This window comes from Octodon degus, unplaced genomic scaffold (genome assembly GCF_000260255.1).
Source record: "Octodon degus isolate 3935 unplaced genomic scaffold, OctDeg1.0 scaffold00005, whole genome shotgun sequence".
In the NCBI taxonomy this organism is placed as follows: domain Eukaryota; kingdom Metazoa; phylum Chordata; class Mammalia; order Rodentia; family Octodontidae; genus Octodon; species Octodon degus.
Window position 1 is genome coordinate 14956536 of NW_004524581.1, and position 18098 is coordinate 14974633.

An 18098-nucleotide genomic window follows, 5' to 3' on the forward strand; every position below is an offset into this window, starting at 1 on the left:
GCTGATGGCTCAGAGCCTTCCTTTACCACTCTGTCCATCCCCAGATACAGTTTGTTCCTTCCTTCCCTGTTTCTGCTCTTCTGTCCTTTCCCTTTCCCCAAATCACCTGGAAGGACGAAGTCTGAATTTTTTTTGCTGCGTATTACAAAAGCATTTTCTTTCCTAAGGAATGCTGGCTGACAAAGCCACACACGGGGTTCTGAGGTGGACCTTTACCTGCGACATGCCTCCAGAGTGCATTTATTTCTCCCCTGGGGTTCCGCAGAGACTTAGTGTCTGAGACAGCAACACAGTTTATCCTTTGGCTCTTGGAGGCCCCAAGTTTGCAGTCCCAGCTGACTTACAGTGTAAGCCAAGGTCTTGGGAAAGGGGCTGTGGACTTTCTAGAAATGATGAATGGGACTTAAAAAAGAGACATTAATAAGTTATCCATTGCATGGAGATCCATGAGACATATTTTCAGGAATGGCATAGATTATTTATCACTCCAGAGATGTCCAAAAGTGTCTCTGGGCCTGTGCTCATACCCATGGTTTTTGTGCCGATTTAAGGCTGTGGAGGCCTAGAAAGCTCCTGGCCCCTCCCTGTGCTCACCGAGCATCATTTGAAGATGATACGAGTTCAGAGCTGGCTAACTGCATGGATATTATATTGTATATTAATCCTGGTATTGAGTAATTTTTCAAAGGTTGAGAAAGCTGACAAGTGATAAAATTAAGTTTACGAAAGCTGGCTTACACACAGCTCAGAGATATGGCTCAGTGTAATAGGTCACACTGAATTCAGATTATTTGTTGTAAGAGGGAGGGGACCTGGGGAACCTATGGGACTCTGGGAAACTTGGTAGAAAGCACAGTAACTGTTATGCCATGTGGAGCTGTGACTTGTCAGAGGAGGCCAAGGGGGTTTGGGGTCTTTTTTGGAGGTTCGGCAGTTTCCATGATGTCTATATCTTGTTAATTTGTATGTACATTTCTTAAGAATCAGTCTCAGAGTTGCAGGCACCCGAACCTCATTTTCCATTTCCTTAGACATTCTGATATAGCAGAAGGGACTAAACAATATATCTATTATTTGGAGATGGATGTATATATCACAAGGAATTCAAAAGATGGTCCGGAGACTATACCGTTCTCCTCAGCACCTCTAGAAATCACTTGGATAGCATGGGTACATATTCCCAACAGCTTTGGACTTTGGTGCCTTTTCAATAGGGGGTAATAAACAACAGAAGGTTTGGGACAATTTTGTTTTATTAAACTTTTCAGTTTGATTCTGTCACTTTTATAAACACAGTATAGATCCATTATAGAAGGTTTGAAACAGTTGGAAAAATCCAAAGAAAAAAACTCCTTATCATTCCATCACACAGAAGTTGCCACTGCTAACATATTGTTTAGTATCATTCCTGTCTTAAAAAGACTGTAGGGGCCAGGGAGATGGCTCAGCAGAATAAGTACTTCCCTGGCAAGCGCAAGGGCCTGAGTTCAATCCCTGTTTCCACCAAAACAAACAAACTAAAAAGACTGTATACATTAACTTTAGAAAATTAGGGTGTTTTTTTTTTTCAAAAAAATTATCTTTTTTTACAGCATCAGGGATCCAACTTGGGACCTTGCACTTGCCAGGCAGGCACTTATGCCCCTGAGCTATCTCCCTGGCCCAACTTTAGAAAATTAGAATTTGCTCCCTACAGTTATTGTTTAGCAATCTGTATCAATATGTATTTTGAGCATATTCTCACATCATTAATAATTCTTCTGAAACATGGTGCTTAACAGCAGGATGGCAGCATTTGGCCAGATTTTCTTTCCCAGTTGCCTGTTGATGAACCTATAAGTAAAACTGTGATGAAGTTTCATTAAAATTGATCATTTATTTTTTAAACGAATGCAAGTAAAGCTGCCCTTCCGTCTGTCCTGCCTTTCCATTGCTGTGGCACAATACTTAAGAAATGTCAGCTTCAGGAGGAAAGATTTCTTCCCGGCTCATGATCTCAGAGGTCTCAGTCCATGGTCCCTTGGATCTATTGCTTCAAGCTCAGCACAGAGCAGAGTATCCTGGCGGAGGGCATGTGGCAGAGCAAAGCTACTCACCTCATGCTGACGAGGGTGCAGAGGTGGGCAGAGGCCCTCGTGTCCCCTTGAGGCCACATCCTCAGTGACCTCACTGCCTTCCAGCAAGCACCATCTCCTAAAGATTTCAGCCCTTCCTGATAGTCCCGCAGCCTGGCTACCAGGTCTTTAGCGCATGGCTTTTGGGAGATATTTAAGATCCAAGCTGATGTGCTGACATGTCCTCCTTTTCTCTTTGCATCTATCCCCTCCTGATTTATGAACACTTGATTTATTGTGACTTTAGAAGGCTCATGTCTGCCCTATTTGAATAACTCCTTTCCAGTATAAATTTTTCATTAAGTCACTGTAGCCTCTGAATATTATTAATATTATTAGTATCAAGACCATCTGCTTTATAATCATCAATGTTAGGCTCTGTCAATGCTAGAAGAGACATCTTGGAAGGGGAAGCCACCCAATGGTAAGGGAGTCTCAAGGACTGTAGCTGGGGACAAGCAAGAGGCTCAGAGAGTGGGAAGCCAGCCAAGCTCACTACCAGCAGAACAGCTCTCTTTTTAAAGATTCACATCAGCTGTTATTGCTTTTTGAAGGCAGTTCTACTGCTAGACACTTGATCTGGTTCAACTCCATTTCTTTCATAGATGAAGATACTAATGCTTAGAAATATGAAGGAACACCTTTCACAGTTCTCTGATGATTTCATGAGCTGGTGAATGGCCCTGGAAGCCTTGTAGCATTTGACATCCTGTGTTGTGATACAATCCAGTCTATAACAATCTATACTAATATGCAACTGGCATATTGTTTCAATCACTTTAGGTTGAGTATTCTGTTGCTTGCAACCTTATGCATCCTAAAGGATGCATAAGGTAAAAGTCTTGGAATGATCCTCCTCTTTGTCTGGTGCACCTGAATTAAGAGCTGATCTAATGTTACATTCTCTGTTATACATCTTCCAGTTCCTTGAGTTACACAGGGCCTGACTTTACTTCCAAGTGATTGGATGGCCTTAGCCTGTGTCTTGTACGCAGGGAGGAAGACTGTGAGGCCCCGCATTGCTGTATGGACTGAGCCCTCTTTGCCTGCCTCCCTAACATGCGGCTCTCTTACTCAGGTCCATCTTCATAAACGGTAATTTCAGGAGCCCATTTGCTCCCCATAAAAGGTGAGTGGCTCTGTTTATCATCTATTTCAGGGTGGAATGCGTGCTATCATTCCCTTCATTTGACCTTGGTGGAACAGACTGATGGGGCAGTGAAAAGTATGAGATGAAAAATGAGTGAGCCAACCTGAGTGAGCAGTGAATCAGTCTTGTGTGTGATTAGCTGTGAAAAATCTCACCAATATGATGCACAGTCACTGTTTCTTTTCTCCCTCCTCACACCCCCTCCCAGTCTCTCCATAATACCTTGCCCATCACCTCACATGTGTCTGCTGTGTCCTTATCAGTGGTCATTGCATCCATCTAGGGATTTCTGGATCATGAAGTCTAGAGTAAAGGGAAACAACAAAAGTCTTCGTGGTGGGATCGGATGGGGGAAGAGCTCGTGCAGCTCTGCAAAGCCTGAGGGAGTCCCCTCCAGGGGCATGTTGAGAAGACACGAGTGTGACAGAATGACTTCAGTAGGCACTGTAAATCTGCAATTATACAGGAGGACTCAGTGACTCGCGGTTGAGGTCTCCATCAGCTCCATTTGCAGAGTCAAGCCCTATAAAAGCAGGGTGATGGGATGGTAAATCAAGCTTCCCCAGGAATCATGGGATCCTGCCACGGAAAGCTTGAGCACATAAAACGGAAGCTTGCCTTTAATGGCAATAGCTCTCACTGCTGCACTGTCGAGGCCACCTTGGTGGCACATAGAGGTGCTTTTAGAAGAGAATTCCCTCCTGCATGTGGATTTTTTTCTCAGTGTGCTCTGCCTCAGTGCCCTCCTTGCTTGACACCCATGGGCCAGGTGGAAAGACCAGTGATGAGAGGCTAGAGAGTTCTTAAAGGTCATCCAACCAGCTAACTTCTATTGCCTCCCAAATGCAGAATCTATGGTTTTTGGCATCCTACCCCTTAAAACAGAAACGTTGTGTTCATTCTAGGATCCAGCGGAGGGTAGAGTGTTCATGGAAATGGTACCACAAACAAGTCCTCTAATTGGGATTATTGAAGTGGCCATCATTCCTTGTTGATCTCCTTGTTGAGTTTTCTCTGACCACTTGATGAAAAGCACAGTGATTCAGTCATTTGGAGCCAACATTCATCGTATTTACTTAATATAAAATTAATTTTGATTATTATTCGATTTATCTATTTTGGGGGGTGGTACTGAAGATGGACTCCAGGGCCTTCATCCTGTGCTACATTCCCGGATCTTTTAAAACTCTTAAATTTTGAGACAGGTTCTTGCAAAGTTGCACAGGCTGGGCTTGGACTTGCAATCCTTCTGCTTCAGCCTCCAAGAGTGCTGGGATTATAATGGGTACCATTATGCCAGGTCCTATTTTTAGTTTTCTAAAATGTGATATAGCCTCAAAATGTAGTCTCCAGCTAATAAGGAAGGAACGTTCTTATAGGATACATTAAATGAGCATTGAAGCCTTCCCTATAATGAACCTTTTGTATTTTCTATATACACAAACATTGCCTTTTCTTCAGGTAGTCAGACATAACCTTGCAGTCTTATTTCTGCTGTATATCATGTTTCAGTTGCCACAACAATACTGCTTGGCAGAATATCTCAGAACCCAGTGGCTTCTGTGGTAAACACTGATGATGCTCGTGGCCAGGCTGGGCTTCTCACTGCAGTCCTGTGCTGGGCTGCCCTCCCTCCTGTATTCCTATTTTATCTGGAACCAGTGAACTTTCCAGGCATGTTTTTCTCACTTCTGCTGTCAGAGGCTAAGAGAAGGGCAGAGGAAATATGGGATTCTGTGAGCCTGAACTCAGAACTGGCCCTTGTCTCATCTGCCACAGCCCATGGCCTACTGAAGTCTGGAAGCCAAGCCTATCATCAGTCAGGGGCAGATACGCCAGCAGTGGGAATCACAATATCACAGTGCTGTAATACACCATGATTTGTTTGTTTAGTCAACCAATGATTTATTAAGCACCCGCCATGAATCCAACTTGATTTTTCCATTGGAAACCAGACAAAAATTCAACTTCAGCCTTTTCAAGACTTCTAAGTCTCTTAGGTAAATGAATAAGGTTTTACTGGAATAGACATTTAATAAAAATCTTAGCAAATCAAAAGTGGATTTGTAAACCATATTGTATGAGTTGTTGGGAATTATTTCTCTCATAATGTTTTCTTTGTTACTGCAGTCATATTAGCAGTTGTGTTTATGAGTGGTTGCTGAAGACAAAAGAATAAATACCTCCAGAGGACAAATATCTTAGTCAATAATCATTTATCCTTATCCTGAGTCTTGGTTGTTAATTTTGATTATGTGACTGACTTGAGTGAATGGAATGAAGGGAAGCAGGTTAACAAATCATCACAAAAGAGCCCTAAGAGAATAAAGAGAGAAATATGTTAGGATAAATTTTCATTTGGAATTTATTTCCCCAAAGATAGAGTCCTACAGCAAACATTACAAGACTGACAATTGGGTAATAGATGCGGAACATGTCCAAACAGTGGAGCTGGTCTCCAATTAACACCCAGCCCTGTAATACCAGATGGAATCCCCAGCCTGAGAAGGATGGAAGAAATTTGGCAAAAGTCCAGAGGAGCTGTAGAGATAACAATCTGAGAAATGATATATCTGAAGAGTTTTATGAGATTGGAACAATTTGCCAAAAAAGAAAATGAAAAAACAAAGAAGAAGAAAAGGATATGATCCATGTGTACCAAAGGCGGTTCACGGCCAGGAGCTACCAGGTGTTCACCTTAAACAAGAAGTGAAGAAGAAGAAGGAGAAGAAGGGGGAAGAGAGGGAAGGAAAGTGGAAGGAGGAGGAGGAGGAAGAAGAGGAGAAGGAAGAAGAGGAGGAAGAAGAGGAGGAGGAGACAGTTTACAATTTGAGTATCTTCAAATCTTGTGAGCCTTCCAAAAGGCTGTTTCTCACTTGTTACATCCTGTAGTAGTGATCCAGATTTGCTTTGGGTGTTAGAATACTCATGGGAATGGGCATGGGGCTGATTTTTAAACTTTGAACAGGAAAAAGGCCCTTTGTCTTGGACCTGGTCTTGCATTTTTCTCCCTGGGGCCCAGGAGATGGAACCTTTCTGAAAATCTGTTTGTGGATGTTGAGGGAGAAAGCAGGGCTATGCACGACATTTTGGGATTTCCAGCTAAGATAATGAAGTGTTCTTCCTATCTACTCCAGGATGGCCGTGGTCAGCTCAGGTTGATGGGCAGCTCATAGACTGTATCACAGAATGTTGTAGATGGCCTTTGAAAACTATAGTATCCTTGGACTATTCCCTTTTCCAATGAATTCATAAGCTAGATACAGTAAAAGATAGTTTAAGGAGCTGGGGAGGGGAATCTTTTCCTTGTTTGCTTTAATGTTGGGTGGTTTGTACAAAGATTGTACATAAGGGCTGAATCCCAAATGGCCTCTATGTACCTAAAGTACACAGTGGCAGCATCTTTCTACCCAATTTAAAATTTAGCATAGAAAATGGCAAGCTCCTTGCCTTGTTTTCTACTTAACCCTGAATTACCATACATCATAATCCAAGGTTGTTTTCCTAAATTTGCAGTAATGTAGATTATTGAGTCTTCATATCATCCAAAACATGAGAAATCTGCAGCAGTATATCAAACCACAGTAAAATGAGAAAATTATCCGCAGGGGAGGGAAGGGGAAAAAGCAGTGTGGAAGATGGTATACAAAGGAGACTCAGGAGAAAGCCCAGAGATAAGCAGCTTGGGGGGTTTGCATCTTCACCATGAGGTGTGGGACCTTCTATGGATCACTTGTCCACAAGTCTTGGTTTTTCCATCTATGAAATAAAAATAATGTTATCCCACTGTTCTCTTCAGTTCAGAACCTTTTGATCCGTGGCTCCCAAGCAGCTTTGTTTTCCTGTGCTTATTCTGTGAGAACAAATGCCTCACAGTACTGTTACCCCTTCTTAGGCTTAATAGGGTGGCCCACAGGCAGTTATTAAAAATATGTTGACTTGTAAATTCAGAGTTGTGAATGTCAGCACTTGGGTCATTTCTTGCCCCTTCATTTACAACCCAGTGGACAATTAAATATGGTGTCTTCCTGTTGATTCAGAACTGTGCCTCAGAATCCCTGTCACAGCCTGCCTGCTTCCACCAGGGGCTGTACAGCCTCTTTACTCGACCCAGCAAAGTGTGTGTGTAGCTCTGAAGAGGCAGAGAGTGGGGATGCAGGTGACTGGGAATCGGATCAATAGGCATCTACCAGAAAGACTTGTAGGTTACAGAAATAGACGAGCGAGCCCAGGAGGCCACGAAGGAAGTCATCTGGAGCAGGGGCTTGCTTGGATAGCAAGATGTTTTGAATCATTAGCGTGATCATGTTTTCACTATGCAGTTTTATCTTGTGGCTACAAGGGAATGCGGTGGAAGATAGACTGAAATGACTTCATGTATTTGACTTCAAAAAATACATATTTGAAAGACAGTCATCTTTTGCATAACATAACATTTTGTGTTGTCTGCGATCTGACACAATTTGTAATTTACAGCATGTGCCATTAGCCTTTGAACCAAATAGTTTTAAAGCCATCCAAGCTCTGGGACTTGTTCTCTAACTCTCTGCTCCTAGTATCTTTGAAGTCTGGGTCAGCGTGCACACATGAGGCTGATGTGTTTCATATCTGATGGCACAGGGAAGGAAATAGTTCTTATATATGCATATACACATTAGAAACATAATGTATGTGTAACTTCTGTGTATTTTATAAGGTACTTATTATTCCAAAGCTTGCCCAACTTGAAATTTATGGTAAGAATGTGGCAAAGGAGAAAAATATATTAGGATTTGGAGTTTCATTGTATTCATAAAATGTTGTTGTCAAACCCCTTGACTTTTACAATAGGGGGGGAAAATAGTCTCTTGTGATGGATTATTTGTGCTTCCGGATAGATTCTTCTGCTGGAACCAAGATCTTCAGAATGCAGGGAGCACAGCCCAAGCTCTGGGCTCGTCTCTCCTCCCCAGCTCAGCTTGGTTATGCACAAAGGTCCTTTTCTAGGTGACATATCATGTTGTATTCCAAAGTACACTTTCTTTTAATTTACAACTTAATTTTCAACCTAATTCAGAAGATTGATACTATAATGCTATTTGCAGAAGTATTGAAATGTCAGTAAGTTTTATTGTAGTAATAAAGAGTATTCCATATATCACGCACTCTATAGGGATCCTTGCTTTTTGCATAGATCTTCATAGCAACAACCAGTGGCTAAATGCTGGCAATCATTAATTTTTAAAGAAGACATGGTTATGACGAGTTTGAGAAATTAAGGGCTGCTGGTGAGGAATGAACTTTAATTTTTTGACTTTTTTTTTTTTTTTTTTTTTAGGTTGCATACTAAGGTGAGGTGACAGCAAGATTATAAAAAATGGCCCAAATCCCAGGTTCCTAATACTTAAAATGCTGTCTGCTCGTAAAAAGATTTTAGTCATGGAGAGGCCATCTCTGAGCTCTTCGTAACAAATGGGTATCAGTGGCCCATGAAATAATCAATGCCACTAATCCATCCTAGGCCCTGCCAATATGTTAATGGCCCTGGTGCATCGTTATTGCTACAAGACCATAAATCATTCGGGTACCAGAATGCATCGCTGTCGAGGCCTCAAACCCCTCGCCTGGAATAAAATGCTGTCTCCTAACAATTAATGTCCAAACATTTTGCAGCTTTGTGCCTTGATTGTTTTCAGATGCTAAAAAAGTAAGCAGGACAGATTGTAAATCAATAAAACTATAAGACAAAGTGTTTTAATAATAGGAAGGTTTGGAGTAAATCATAGTTCTGTGTTTATTACTGCTTTTGGGGTTATAAATAAAGTTGCTTTCTACTATCAGCAAGGCTACTGAGTGAACATGGGGACACTGAGTCTAGGGCTCTGCCCTTCAAAGGAGATTTTCTCTTTTTGTGTTGTTTTAGGAAGCAAAATTGGGCCAAGTGGAGTCACAAACTTAGCTCTGTGCTGTGAGGCGGTGCTCAGTATACGGTTGGATGAGTTTGGGAGCTAGTTCAGTGAATTTCCTGGTGGAGGCAGCAAACATTGTTCGGCATAAAGGGGTTTCTTTGGTAGCATCGGGAGTATGATGACATTTCAGTGTGTGATTCTTTATATGATTATGGTGAGGTAGGTGATCCAGTCACACTGAAAAAGTGCTCAGGTTGGTTTGGGTACCCGGGAGCCTCGCTCATCTTTCTTTCCATTAAGCTACTTGGCCTGGGAAGCCAAGGTTGGCCGTACAAACGCGTTTAAACTGGAGGCAAACCTAGAGGATCTCATTTAGGAAACAGAGTTGCATCCAATTGATCTGATTCCCTTTGGTCCATGTCAATTTAGTCTACTATCGCAGGTGTTGAGAAACACGATGGGAAGTCATTAACTCCACCTCCTATAGACAAAGTTTATTTATGGCCGTTATAGTGTTGCTTGTTCTATAGCTGTAGCTTCAGTATGAGCCTTGTGCATTAAGGAAGGCTGGATATTCAGTCTGGAAAGGTGGGATTTCCTTCCTGGGGAGAAATAGGCAGAGGGGAAACTGTGTGGAGTTGGTCATGAACTCACTGGGGAGCTAGAGTCTCACCGTGAATGGAATCAGGCCATTCCACACAGGCTGAGCCTGCTTCCCACGCCAGGCGGAAGGCAGTAATGAACCAAGAGAAGAGACAGCCAAATGGCAACAGAGCAGGATGTGGGGTCATAGATCCCTTTAGCCTTTAGTTAGCTAGGCTATTGGAGAAAATATATATATGCACAAAAATACTGCAAATTGTCATACCCCCACACGTTCAGCAACCATCCCGTAGAAGGAGGAGGACACTCGTGGCCTCTGGCAGGCTGCCCCCCTCCTGCAGTTGTTCGTCCCCATCACCCTGCTTTGACGGGTGTTCATAGTCTATTTTGGTGCTTAGGAAATAGCACAGGAAAAGGCCACAAAAACAGTGGCTCCATATAGACAGAAAGACAATTAAAACTGATATGACTCTTAACAGAAGTGGCAAGAGCAGGCAGGATGGAAGTAATTTATTCAACGAATTGTCCAAATACATAAAATTGTACTGATGTATGGTGTAGCGGTGGGACAGTGGAAAATTTGATAGTTGTTTCCGTTGTGTGAATTACTCAGACAGGATGCCTTTGTGAAGTATGGGGGTTTGTTTAATGTTCTGACAACAATTTAGATCCTGTTATGGTTATTGCAGTGTAATGCCTTGGTAAAAATTGAACATGACACACCAGCAATTTATTATTTGTGTGTGTTTTTTAACCTTGAGTATTGGATTGTTTGTCCAAGCATATCCTTTGATTTGCGATGGAATTTATTGTTGATAAAAACAATCAGATTTCCATTAGAAGCAAAAAAAAGTGTGTGTGTGTGTGTATGTGTGTGTGTTTTTTGCCATGAACCATAGATTTAGGGGAAAAATTCAGCCTAGGCTACAGTACCTATGACAGGTAGACTCATGACATTATATGGTAATTCAGCATGAAAGAATAATTGTGACACTCTACTTGGTGGTGGAGTATAATCGTGCTGTGAGGTTCAATTCACTGAAAGGCCAAATTATCTTCAACTACATTAGTCTGACAACCTATAATGCTCTGCAGAGGCAATTTGTAGATGTTTCACAGAGTGCCAGCAAACGGGCTCCCCATTATGCCACCCATTAACAAATTTGTGTAGGGAAAAAAGTAACTTTTCCATTTTCCTGACTGTTTTCAAGCTTTGCAACATAATAAATATCTAATAGTAGTATTTGTATTGCCATTTACTCTCTTAGTTTTAAAATTTGTCTGAAGCATGGGAGCAGAGCTTTATCTCTTAAGCCCTACAGCCTGAGAAATGCCGATGCTTTCTCTGACTTCAGCAGCTGTGTGGTGGGGTAGAGGGAGTCCTGGGTTCCAAGCCAGGGCGCTCTGGGCTGTGGTCGGAATCCACTGGGAGACCCTCTCTTGTCAGCTTTTTGTTACTTTATTCACTCCAGACCTCAGCTGACTGTCCCTAAACTGGTCTCTGGTGCTCTTACCCAAGTATTTCTGCAGGAGAGTCGAAGAAAAGCTTTGGGCTTTGGGTATTGTTCTTTGGTCATGGCAAAGACATTTGATTTAGAGAAGTACAGGAGCGGGGGCCATGGCAGCTGTTTCGCTCTCCTAGTGTTGGGGCCCAGAACCCCAGCATGGTCCACGGTGAGACCTCCAGCCTGTGATTTGGGCTAGGGTATTTCTCCTGAGTATGTACTATTGAGGGCACCTGTCTGTAGAGGTCTCTCTCCAGAACAATGCTCAGGGCTAAGCCAAACTACATTGCTGTACTTTTAGTATTTCAAATACAGGATAATCACATTGGGCTTTTTTTTCTTTATAGAATAAGAAAGGTACTTAGGGCTATAGGGATCTAAGGACACAGGGCAGTTGATGATTTTTTTTTTTTTTTAAAGAGAAATAATTGTTCAGAAATTCTGTCAGATGAATCCTCAAAATGGTGGTTATGTGTGCAGGTGTTTCTGCTTGTGGGGATATACAGAAGTGTTTGGCTAAATGTTCTAAATATTTAATAGGATTTTCTATTTTTCACTTTGCTTTTGGGAGGGGGGAGAATGTAGTCCCTTTCCTGCTCAAGGCCAGCATTGCTTTTGTCTTTGTCCTTTCGATTTACCCTTCCAGCCTCTGCCGATTTCCTGAGGTGGGCACTGCCAGAGTCAGATGCAATTCACAAGGCTGAGAGGTTTGCAGAGAAAGCCAGGGACAGCAGAGTGGCCCGAGGGGTCCTCTTCCTCTTTGTCCCCCCTAGCTGAAGGGATCCTGTAAGAGGCTCTCACACCTTTAGAAATAAATGGGTCTCGGAATGAATCAAACTCTATCTCCAGTAATTGATTTATAATTTATGATTTTATGAATCATCAAACTTCCTATACCATTTTTGAGTCGGGTGGTGTAAATCACTGTGTGTCACAGAATAGTGTTAGTCCCAATGTCAGAGACTGACCCTTCATGATGACAAGCCATTAGGACTCACACCTGCTGCTTTCAGAGGAGGTAATGGCTTTTCATAAGGCCAGATTTGGATTCAGCCCTCGCCTTTAGAATCTAAGAGAAGCACTGCCCTTTGGGTTGTTTCAGCGTAAGTTGTTCCAAAATCTAAGCCATTAAAAAAGAAAGACAGGATATTAACCATGATGATAATTTCCATGACCATATCTGCCCTTCTTGTTTGACTGAATAGGAGGGGTTTTTTTGATTGTTAAACCTCTTTCTTTTTTCAGTGCTGGGGATTGAACCCAGGGCTATGTACCAAGCTACATCCTTAGCCCTTTTAGTTTTGAAACAGTGTATTGCTAAGTCACTAAGTTTCTAAGGCTGGGTTTAAAACTGTCCTCCTGTCTCAGCTTCTTAGAGTTCTAAGATTACAGGTGTGTGCTGCCACACCACGTTTTAAAGTCCCTTTTATTTTAATAAAACTTAGGGGGACATTTCTAGAACCACAGAATAGAGATGTTAAATAGTGGCTGTGCATTGAATATTTTCTCCTTAAGTTAAAGAAATGTGTGTGTGTGTGTGTGTGTGTGTGTGTGTACAGATACATGTGTGCCTGTGTTCCGCACCTTGTGGTCAGAGGTCCTTGCACCCTCATGAGCTGGATTTGCAGTGAGTGGCTAGTATCCGAGGAACTGAAGTGAGTATAAATCATTTAGCACAGTCAACACCCACTGATGGAAAAATCAGCCTACAGTATACCTGCTACGCAAGAGAACTTTGTCACTCTCTTGCTGGTACAAAGGATGGCTGTGGCGTGGAAGGCAGAGATGGAAACACAAAGGGCCCAGATAAAGGGAGGCACACAGAGCATGCATGCCGTTACAGTGGCTGGGGCTCCTAGGGGGAGGTGGGAAAGTCGCCCTTGGTGGTGAGTGGGGGCAATCAATCGCCGTGCAGCCCTGGAGGCCCAGTGGGACAGTTAGGGAGGAGGGCGAGCATTCATGTTTACGCACACCGCTCGCCCACGTAATTTCGCCTGAACTGTTGCTGACTTCCCTAGCATCGGTAGGTGGGCCACCTGCAGAAAGGGCACGTAGGTAGATTATTGTTGACTTTATGGTTATGGAACCTAGCTAATCAGTGTGCCTGCTGGGCTATAACTTGTTATGCCTGAGTGGTTTTTACACTGGGTCTTAAGATTTCTTACCGGCAAAAAGGAAAAATACTCATTTCTCAAGACCAAAGCCCCTACTGGGAGGGAAGCTCTCATCTCATCTGGAGAGAAAATATAGCTGGTAAAACCCATGATACAGAAGTTTCTGGAGTGTGTGAAATATGACCATTGTGCCCACTGAGCCCTACTCTGGAGGGATATGGTTTCACAAAAAGAAAACGAATGCGGCCTAATAAGAGAAACTGGACTAGAAAGTGCGTGCGTGTGTGTGTGTGTGTGTGCGCGCGCGCACATGCGCGTTGCTCACTGCATTCTGGCATTTTCAGGAATTTCATTCTCCGTACTCCGCTCTCCACACTTGTGGGTTCAGTACACTCCTGGCCAGTCTTCCTGATGCAATGCTTGATATACCTCCTGGTGAGGAGGCGTTATTCTTTCTGTTGGTTTTTTTTTTTTTTTTTTTTCAAGATTCAGATCCTCAGGGTTCTGGTCCACCCAGATGCCAGGACAGGGTGTCTGCTAAATACTGTCTTACAAATAGCTTTGACCTTTGACATTCCCAGGAAAGGTCACTGGTTAATTTTGCATTGTGCATCGCTTGCTTCACTAGCTTTCAACCAGCTCCCTTCCGTTGAATAATTCTGTGAAGGATGTCCCCTGCATCCGGGTTCTAGCTTGCTTCTCTGGTATTTATCTTTGCCATCCTTCACCTGATTTCTCTCCTCTGTGGAGATGCTGTGTGTGTGATTCTGTGGACTGGAATCTCCATCAGTTAGCGAGCACAGGAGAGATGAAAGGTCAGCGTGACAAATCTGTCCTCCGAGCGTGTGTATGTGTGTTTGGGTAGCTGAGCTCAGCTGACCATGCAAGACAAATAGGGACTAGGAGGATTGCTACCGCCCCAGCCTTAAAGTTGGAAGCAGAATAGCTACGGGGATGGGGGTGGGGCTTAAGGTGACATCTTAGGAGCTTTGGAGAGTGATACTCTCCCCTCCATTTGGAAAGGTCGCAGGCTTTGTTTGCAGTAAGACACACGTATGTTATCACTTGCCTTTATTTTCTTTGCTTTTTAAAATATGTATTATAATGCTGCACCGTATGTATTTCACAGATCTTTATTTTAGCCAGGTATGCATGCTGTTTAACATGACAATGTCTCAAAAAAATTCCGATAGGATTTTAGCAATTTATTTTACATGACAAAGAAAATGATAATCTGTGGGTATTTCTGTTTCTTTCCTCTAATTCCTTTTCTATTTTTATTTTGCAGCATTGGAAAAGGACATTTCTTGTGATGGTTTGAAGCCTTTCTAATTTAATTTTATTGTTGTATCTCTGTTTCTACTAAAAATGCTAATGTTGTCTGATAGAAGCTAAACCTTAGATTTCTGCCTGTGTCATAGATGGGTTTGTTTCCTGGAGTCATCCCTTGTGGGGGAGTCATTTGCCTAAAATCTGTATGCAAGCCGTCTTTGGCTTTTCCCTCCCTTCATTAGGGGGAAAAGGGAAAGAGAACTTTTATTTGAAGTATCCTGCTATAAGCTGGGTGCTGAATTATATGTTCTTTTGTTTAGTTTTCATTTTGGCCCTCCTAGGATATGATCCTAATTTCACAGATGAGGAAACTGAGGTTTAAAGAGGTTAAATAACTCGCCAGAAGACGCACAAACAGCAACCAGGGAAACTGGGCTAGAAACGTTGATCTGACTCCAAAGCCTGCACTCTTTTCTTGACATCAGACTATATTATCTTCTTTCTAAACCCGCAGCATTGCTAGTAACCTTGGAAGGGGGCCCTCAAATAACAATGACCCCGACCTCCAGTGAAGGGTTCATCGTATTGAAAAATTATAAGGATTGGGCATATAACATTATAGAAGGAAATGATTGTTAAATTATAATTTTTTTGCAGTACTTGGGAGCTCATTTCTTATTTTTTATTTGGAAACAGTATCTTGCTAAATCGCTATATAGCCTAGGCTGAGCTTGAACTCGTTTGTGATCCTCCTGCCTCAGTCTCTCAGAGTGCTGGAATGACAGGAGTGCCCCATTGTGCCTGACTGAATCTGTTCTCGGGCATCTATTTTGTGCCTTAGTTCTGTGCTTGATGTGTGTGTGTGTGTGTGTGTGTGTGTGTGTGTGTGTTTGTGCACTCAAGTGTATGCATGCATATGCTTGCTCTGATACGGAGGTATTAGGAATTTGAACTGCTCGTAGAAACTTGAAAAGCTGATCCATGACTTGAAGAAGGGCATAAAAAGCTAACCCGAAAGGTGAAGGAATGGTAAATGTTTGTCGAAGAAAGCTAATTTGCCATGTGGACAAGGACAGCCAGTTCAGACAAGAGGAAGTGAGGGGGTGTAGGTGCCTGAGGGAAGCTGAGTGTGCTCAGAGTCTTAGGCAGGGGTGAGTCAGGTGTCACAACATGCCACTGAGTGGGCTGGAGGCATGGAGCTGTGTAGAGAAAGGGATGGGGTGGGATCACAGGGTGGCTTTTGAGCAAGCAAAGGAGTGGGTTCGCTTGGGTGAGCCACAGGAGGTGGTGGTCTCCTCACTCTCCAGCACCTCGGCTGGCCACGGTGTGCCTGCTATGCTGAGCCCTCTCACTGTACTTCTGCACAGGTGGCTACGTGTCACCTTTGGCCCATGCTGAAGCGTTGCCTCTTCCCAGAAGCCTTTCCTGATTTTCTCATTAGGACTGGTCCCCTGCTAGGCAGCCTGTTAGCCCTCGCTCTTCTGGCCGTCACATTGGTTATGCTTTGTAAGAACCATTCATAGACTCCTTCCCTGCACCCAGCTGAGAACTACCATGAAGGAAGGACACAATTAGCAGAAGCGCACACATAGAAATGGCAGGATTATTTTTAAATAAATGAATGCTTGAAGTTTATTAGTTAATGAGGGAATCAAGGTAGTTGCGTGTGCCCATTTAAGTCAGAAAGAAGGTTCATTTGCTGGTGTTTTCCCAGAATAGGGCTTGCTCCTCAAAAAAGACAGGGCTGTCATCATGTCCCCAAGCTCATGTTTCAGAGTGACAGACCAAGAGATTAGTCCTGAAAACACTAGGTGAAATGGGTTTATGTGCCTGTGTAGTATTGACTTCAGGGGATGCTCTCTGACACCCTGCACAGCATGTTGAAATGAACAAGAATAGGACCTTGGAGTTGTACCCATACAAGATAATATGATGACTGCTCTGTCTTGCACATCTGGCTGCACATTTGGCATTAAGAGGCTTCTAGTGCTGCCCTGACATCCTCATAACATACCGCTAAGCATTTCCTTCTGCATTCTTCCCGAAAGCCTCTGCAACTCACCCTATCCTTGGCGATTCTGGATTCAGTAACGTAAATACCATCTTCTGTGGGGGTTATAACACGGACTTAAGTTGCCCGACGGAGCCCCACTTTCCTCTGAGTTATACTAAGACTTGTCTTGGCCTAGGACCTTTCTAGAATTTGTTGCATGGATTGGTAACCTTCTAGTCCTTCTCCCTACGTTCTGGCACACCTGTTCTCCTTGGCACCTCTAACATCTTAGCAATAGCTGCCCAGTTGCCATGCTTCACCTCCCACCTGCCCAACATGGTGGCTGCCTTGTCTTTCCCCACTTATAGGTGGAACAAAGATGTTGGAAATCCTAGCCTGGGTGGGGCAAATCGGCCTTCTAGGTTTCCGAGCTCATTGATGTGGGCGCCCTGTGGGACCAGAGCAAAAGGAGCTGCTGCAGTTCTGATGGATGCAATCTGTGGCTTCTCTTATCTTGGCAACCTGTCACTCAAGCCTGGAAGGAAATTAAATTGGCCTGGTCTGGGTCACTCTTCCAAGAACTGCTAGTTGTTCTCCACACCCCCGGCTCTTCTAGGTGATTGCAAATTGACTGTCTTATGATTTATACACAGTAGCCACCAACTTTCTTTTTGAGGTGTGAGTGTCTTATATGGATCTTAAGCCTAGAATCATTTATTTTAAGCAAGAAAATGAACCCATTTCTTCTTTCTATATAAAAGTATATCTATAGGAGACTTATTGGGCAGAGGAAAATGTATAAAAAAGAAAGGCCAAGCCCACCTCTGCTCATACTAATCTATACTTTTTAGCAGGGTCTTTTTTTTTGTGAGAAAGAATGATTTATTTACACTGACAGCTTGTTACTTATGGTAGCTGCTGCCAGCTTCCGAAGTAATCTGATAACGTCAAAATGTGAAGGGAAGCTATAGGCTTTACCTTGACTGACTTGCTATAAATCATGTACATTGCCGGTGTCTATATGGGGATGCTAGGGTTGATACTGACGGAAATACAAATCAAATACAACACATGGTAACCCAATTCTGAGCTGGAGATTTTGGATTAAGCCTATTGGATTCATATTTTTAAGTGAAAGAGAACAGACATACAAGGTTTCTGTCTTCAAACTTCCCAATTGTCTGACACGGTACACTCAAGGACATCAGCTGCCTTTGAAATGGCAGCACAAAGAGGTGGGCTGATCAAGTAGCTTTGTTCCTTTGTTTGTTCTGGATAAGGTCTTCTACATCAGTCAAGGGAAAGGTATGGCACTGTTTTATCTATTTATTTGCGAATGTGTTTGTCTGTGTAAGCCCCATGAGGGTAGGACTCTGTTCTGTTCACCACTGTCTGCCCAGTCTTTAAAATAATACTTCACCCCCTGTTGGTGTTCACTCAGTGTTTGCTGAAGGAGAAT

General features: G+C 43.0%; 1 protein-coding gene across 8 annotated transcripts in view; it reads left to right on the plus strand.

The window, feature by feature from the left end:
• Window positions 1–18098, plus strand: part of Lrmda (leucine rich melanocyte differentiation associated) — a 1112503-nt gene that overhangs the window by 287685 nt on the left and 806720 nt on the right. For 5 of the 8 annotated variants that reach the window (XM_023718932.1, XM_023718931.1, XM_023718914.1 and 2 more), the window contains one exon: window positions 3193–3243. The exons of the other annotated variants lie outside the window; for them this stretch is intronic. In XM_023718932.1, the coding sequence (XP_023574700.1) occupies window positions 3193–3243 (51 nt within the window). The remainder of the gene's footprint in view (window positions 1–3192; window positions 3244–18098) is intronic. 8 annotated transcript variants of the gene reach the window in all.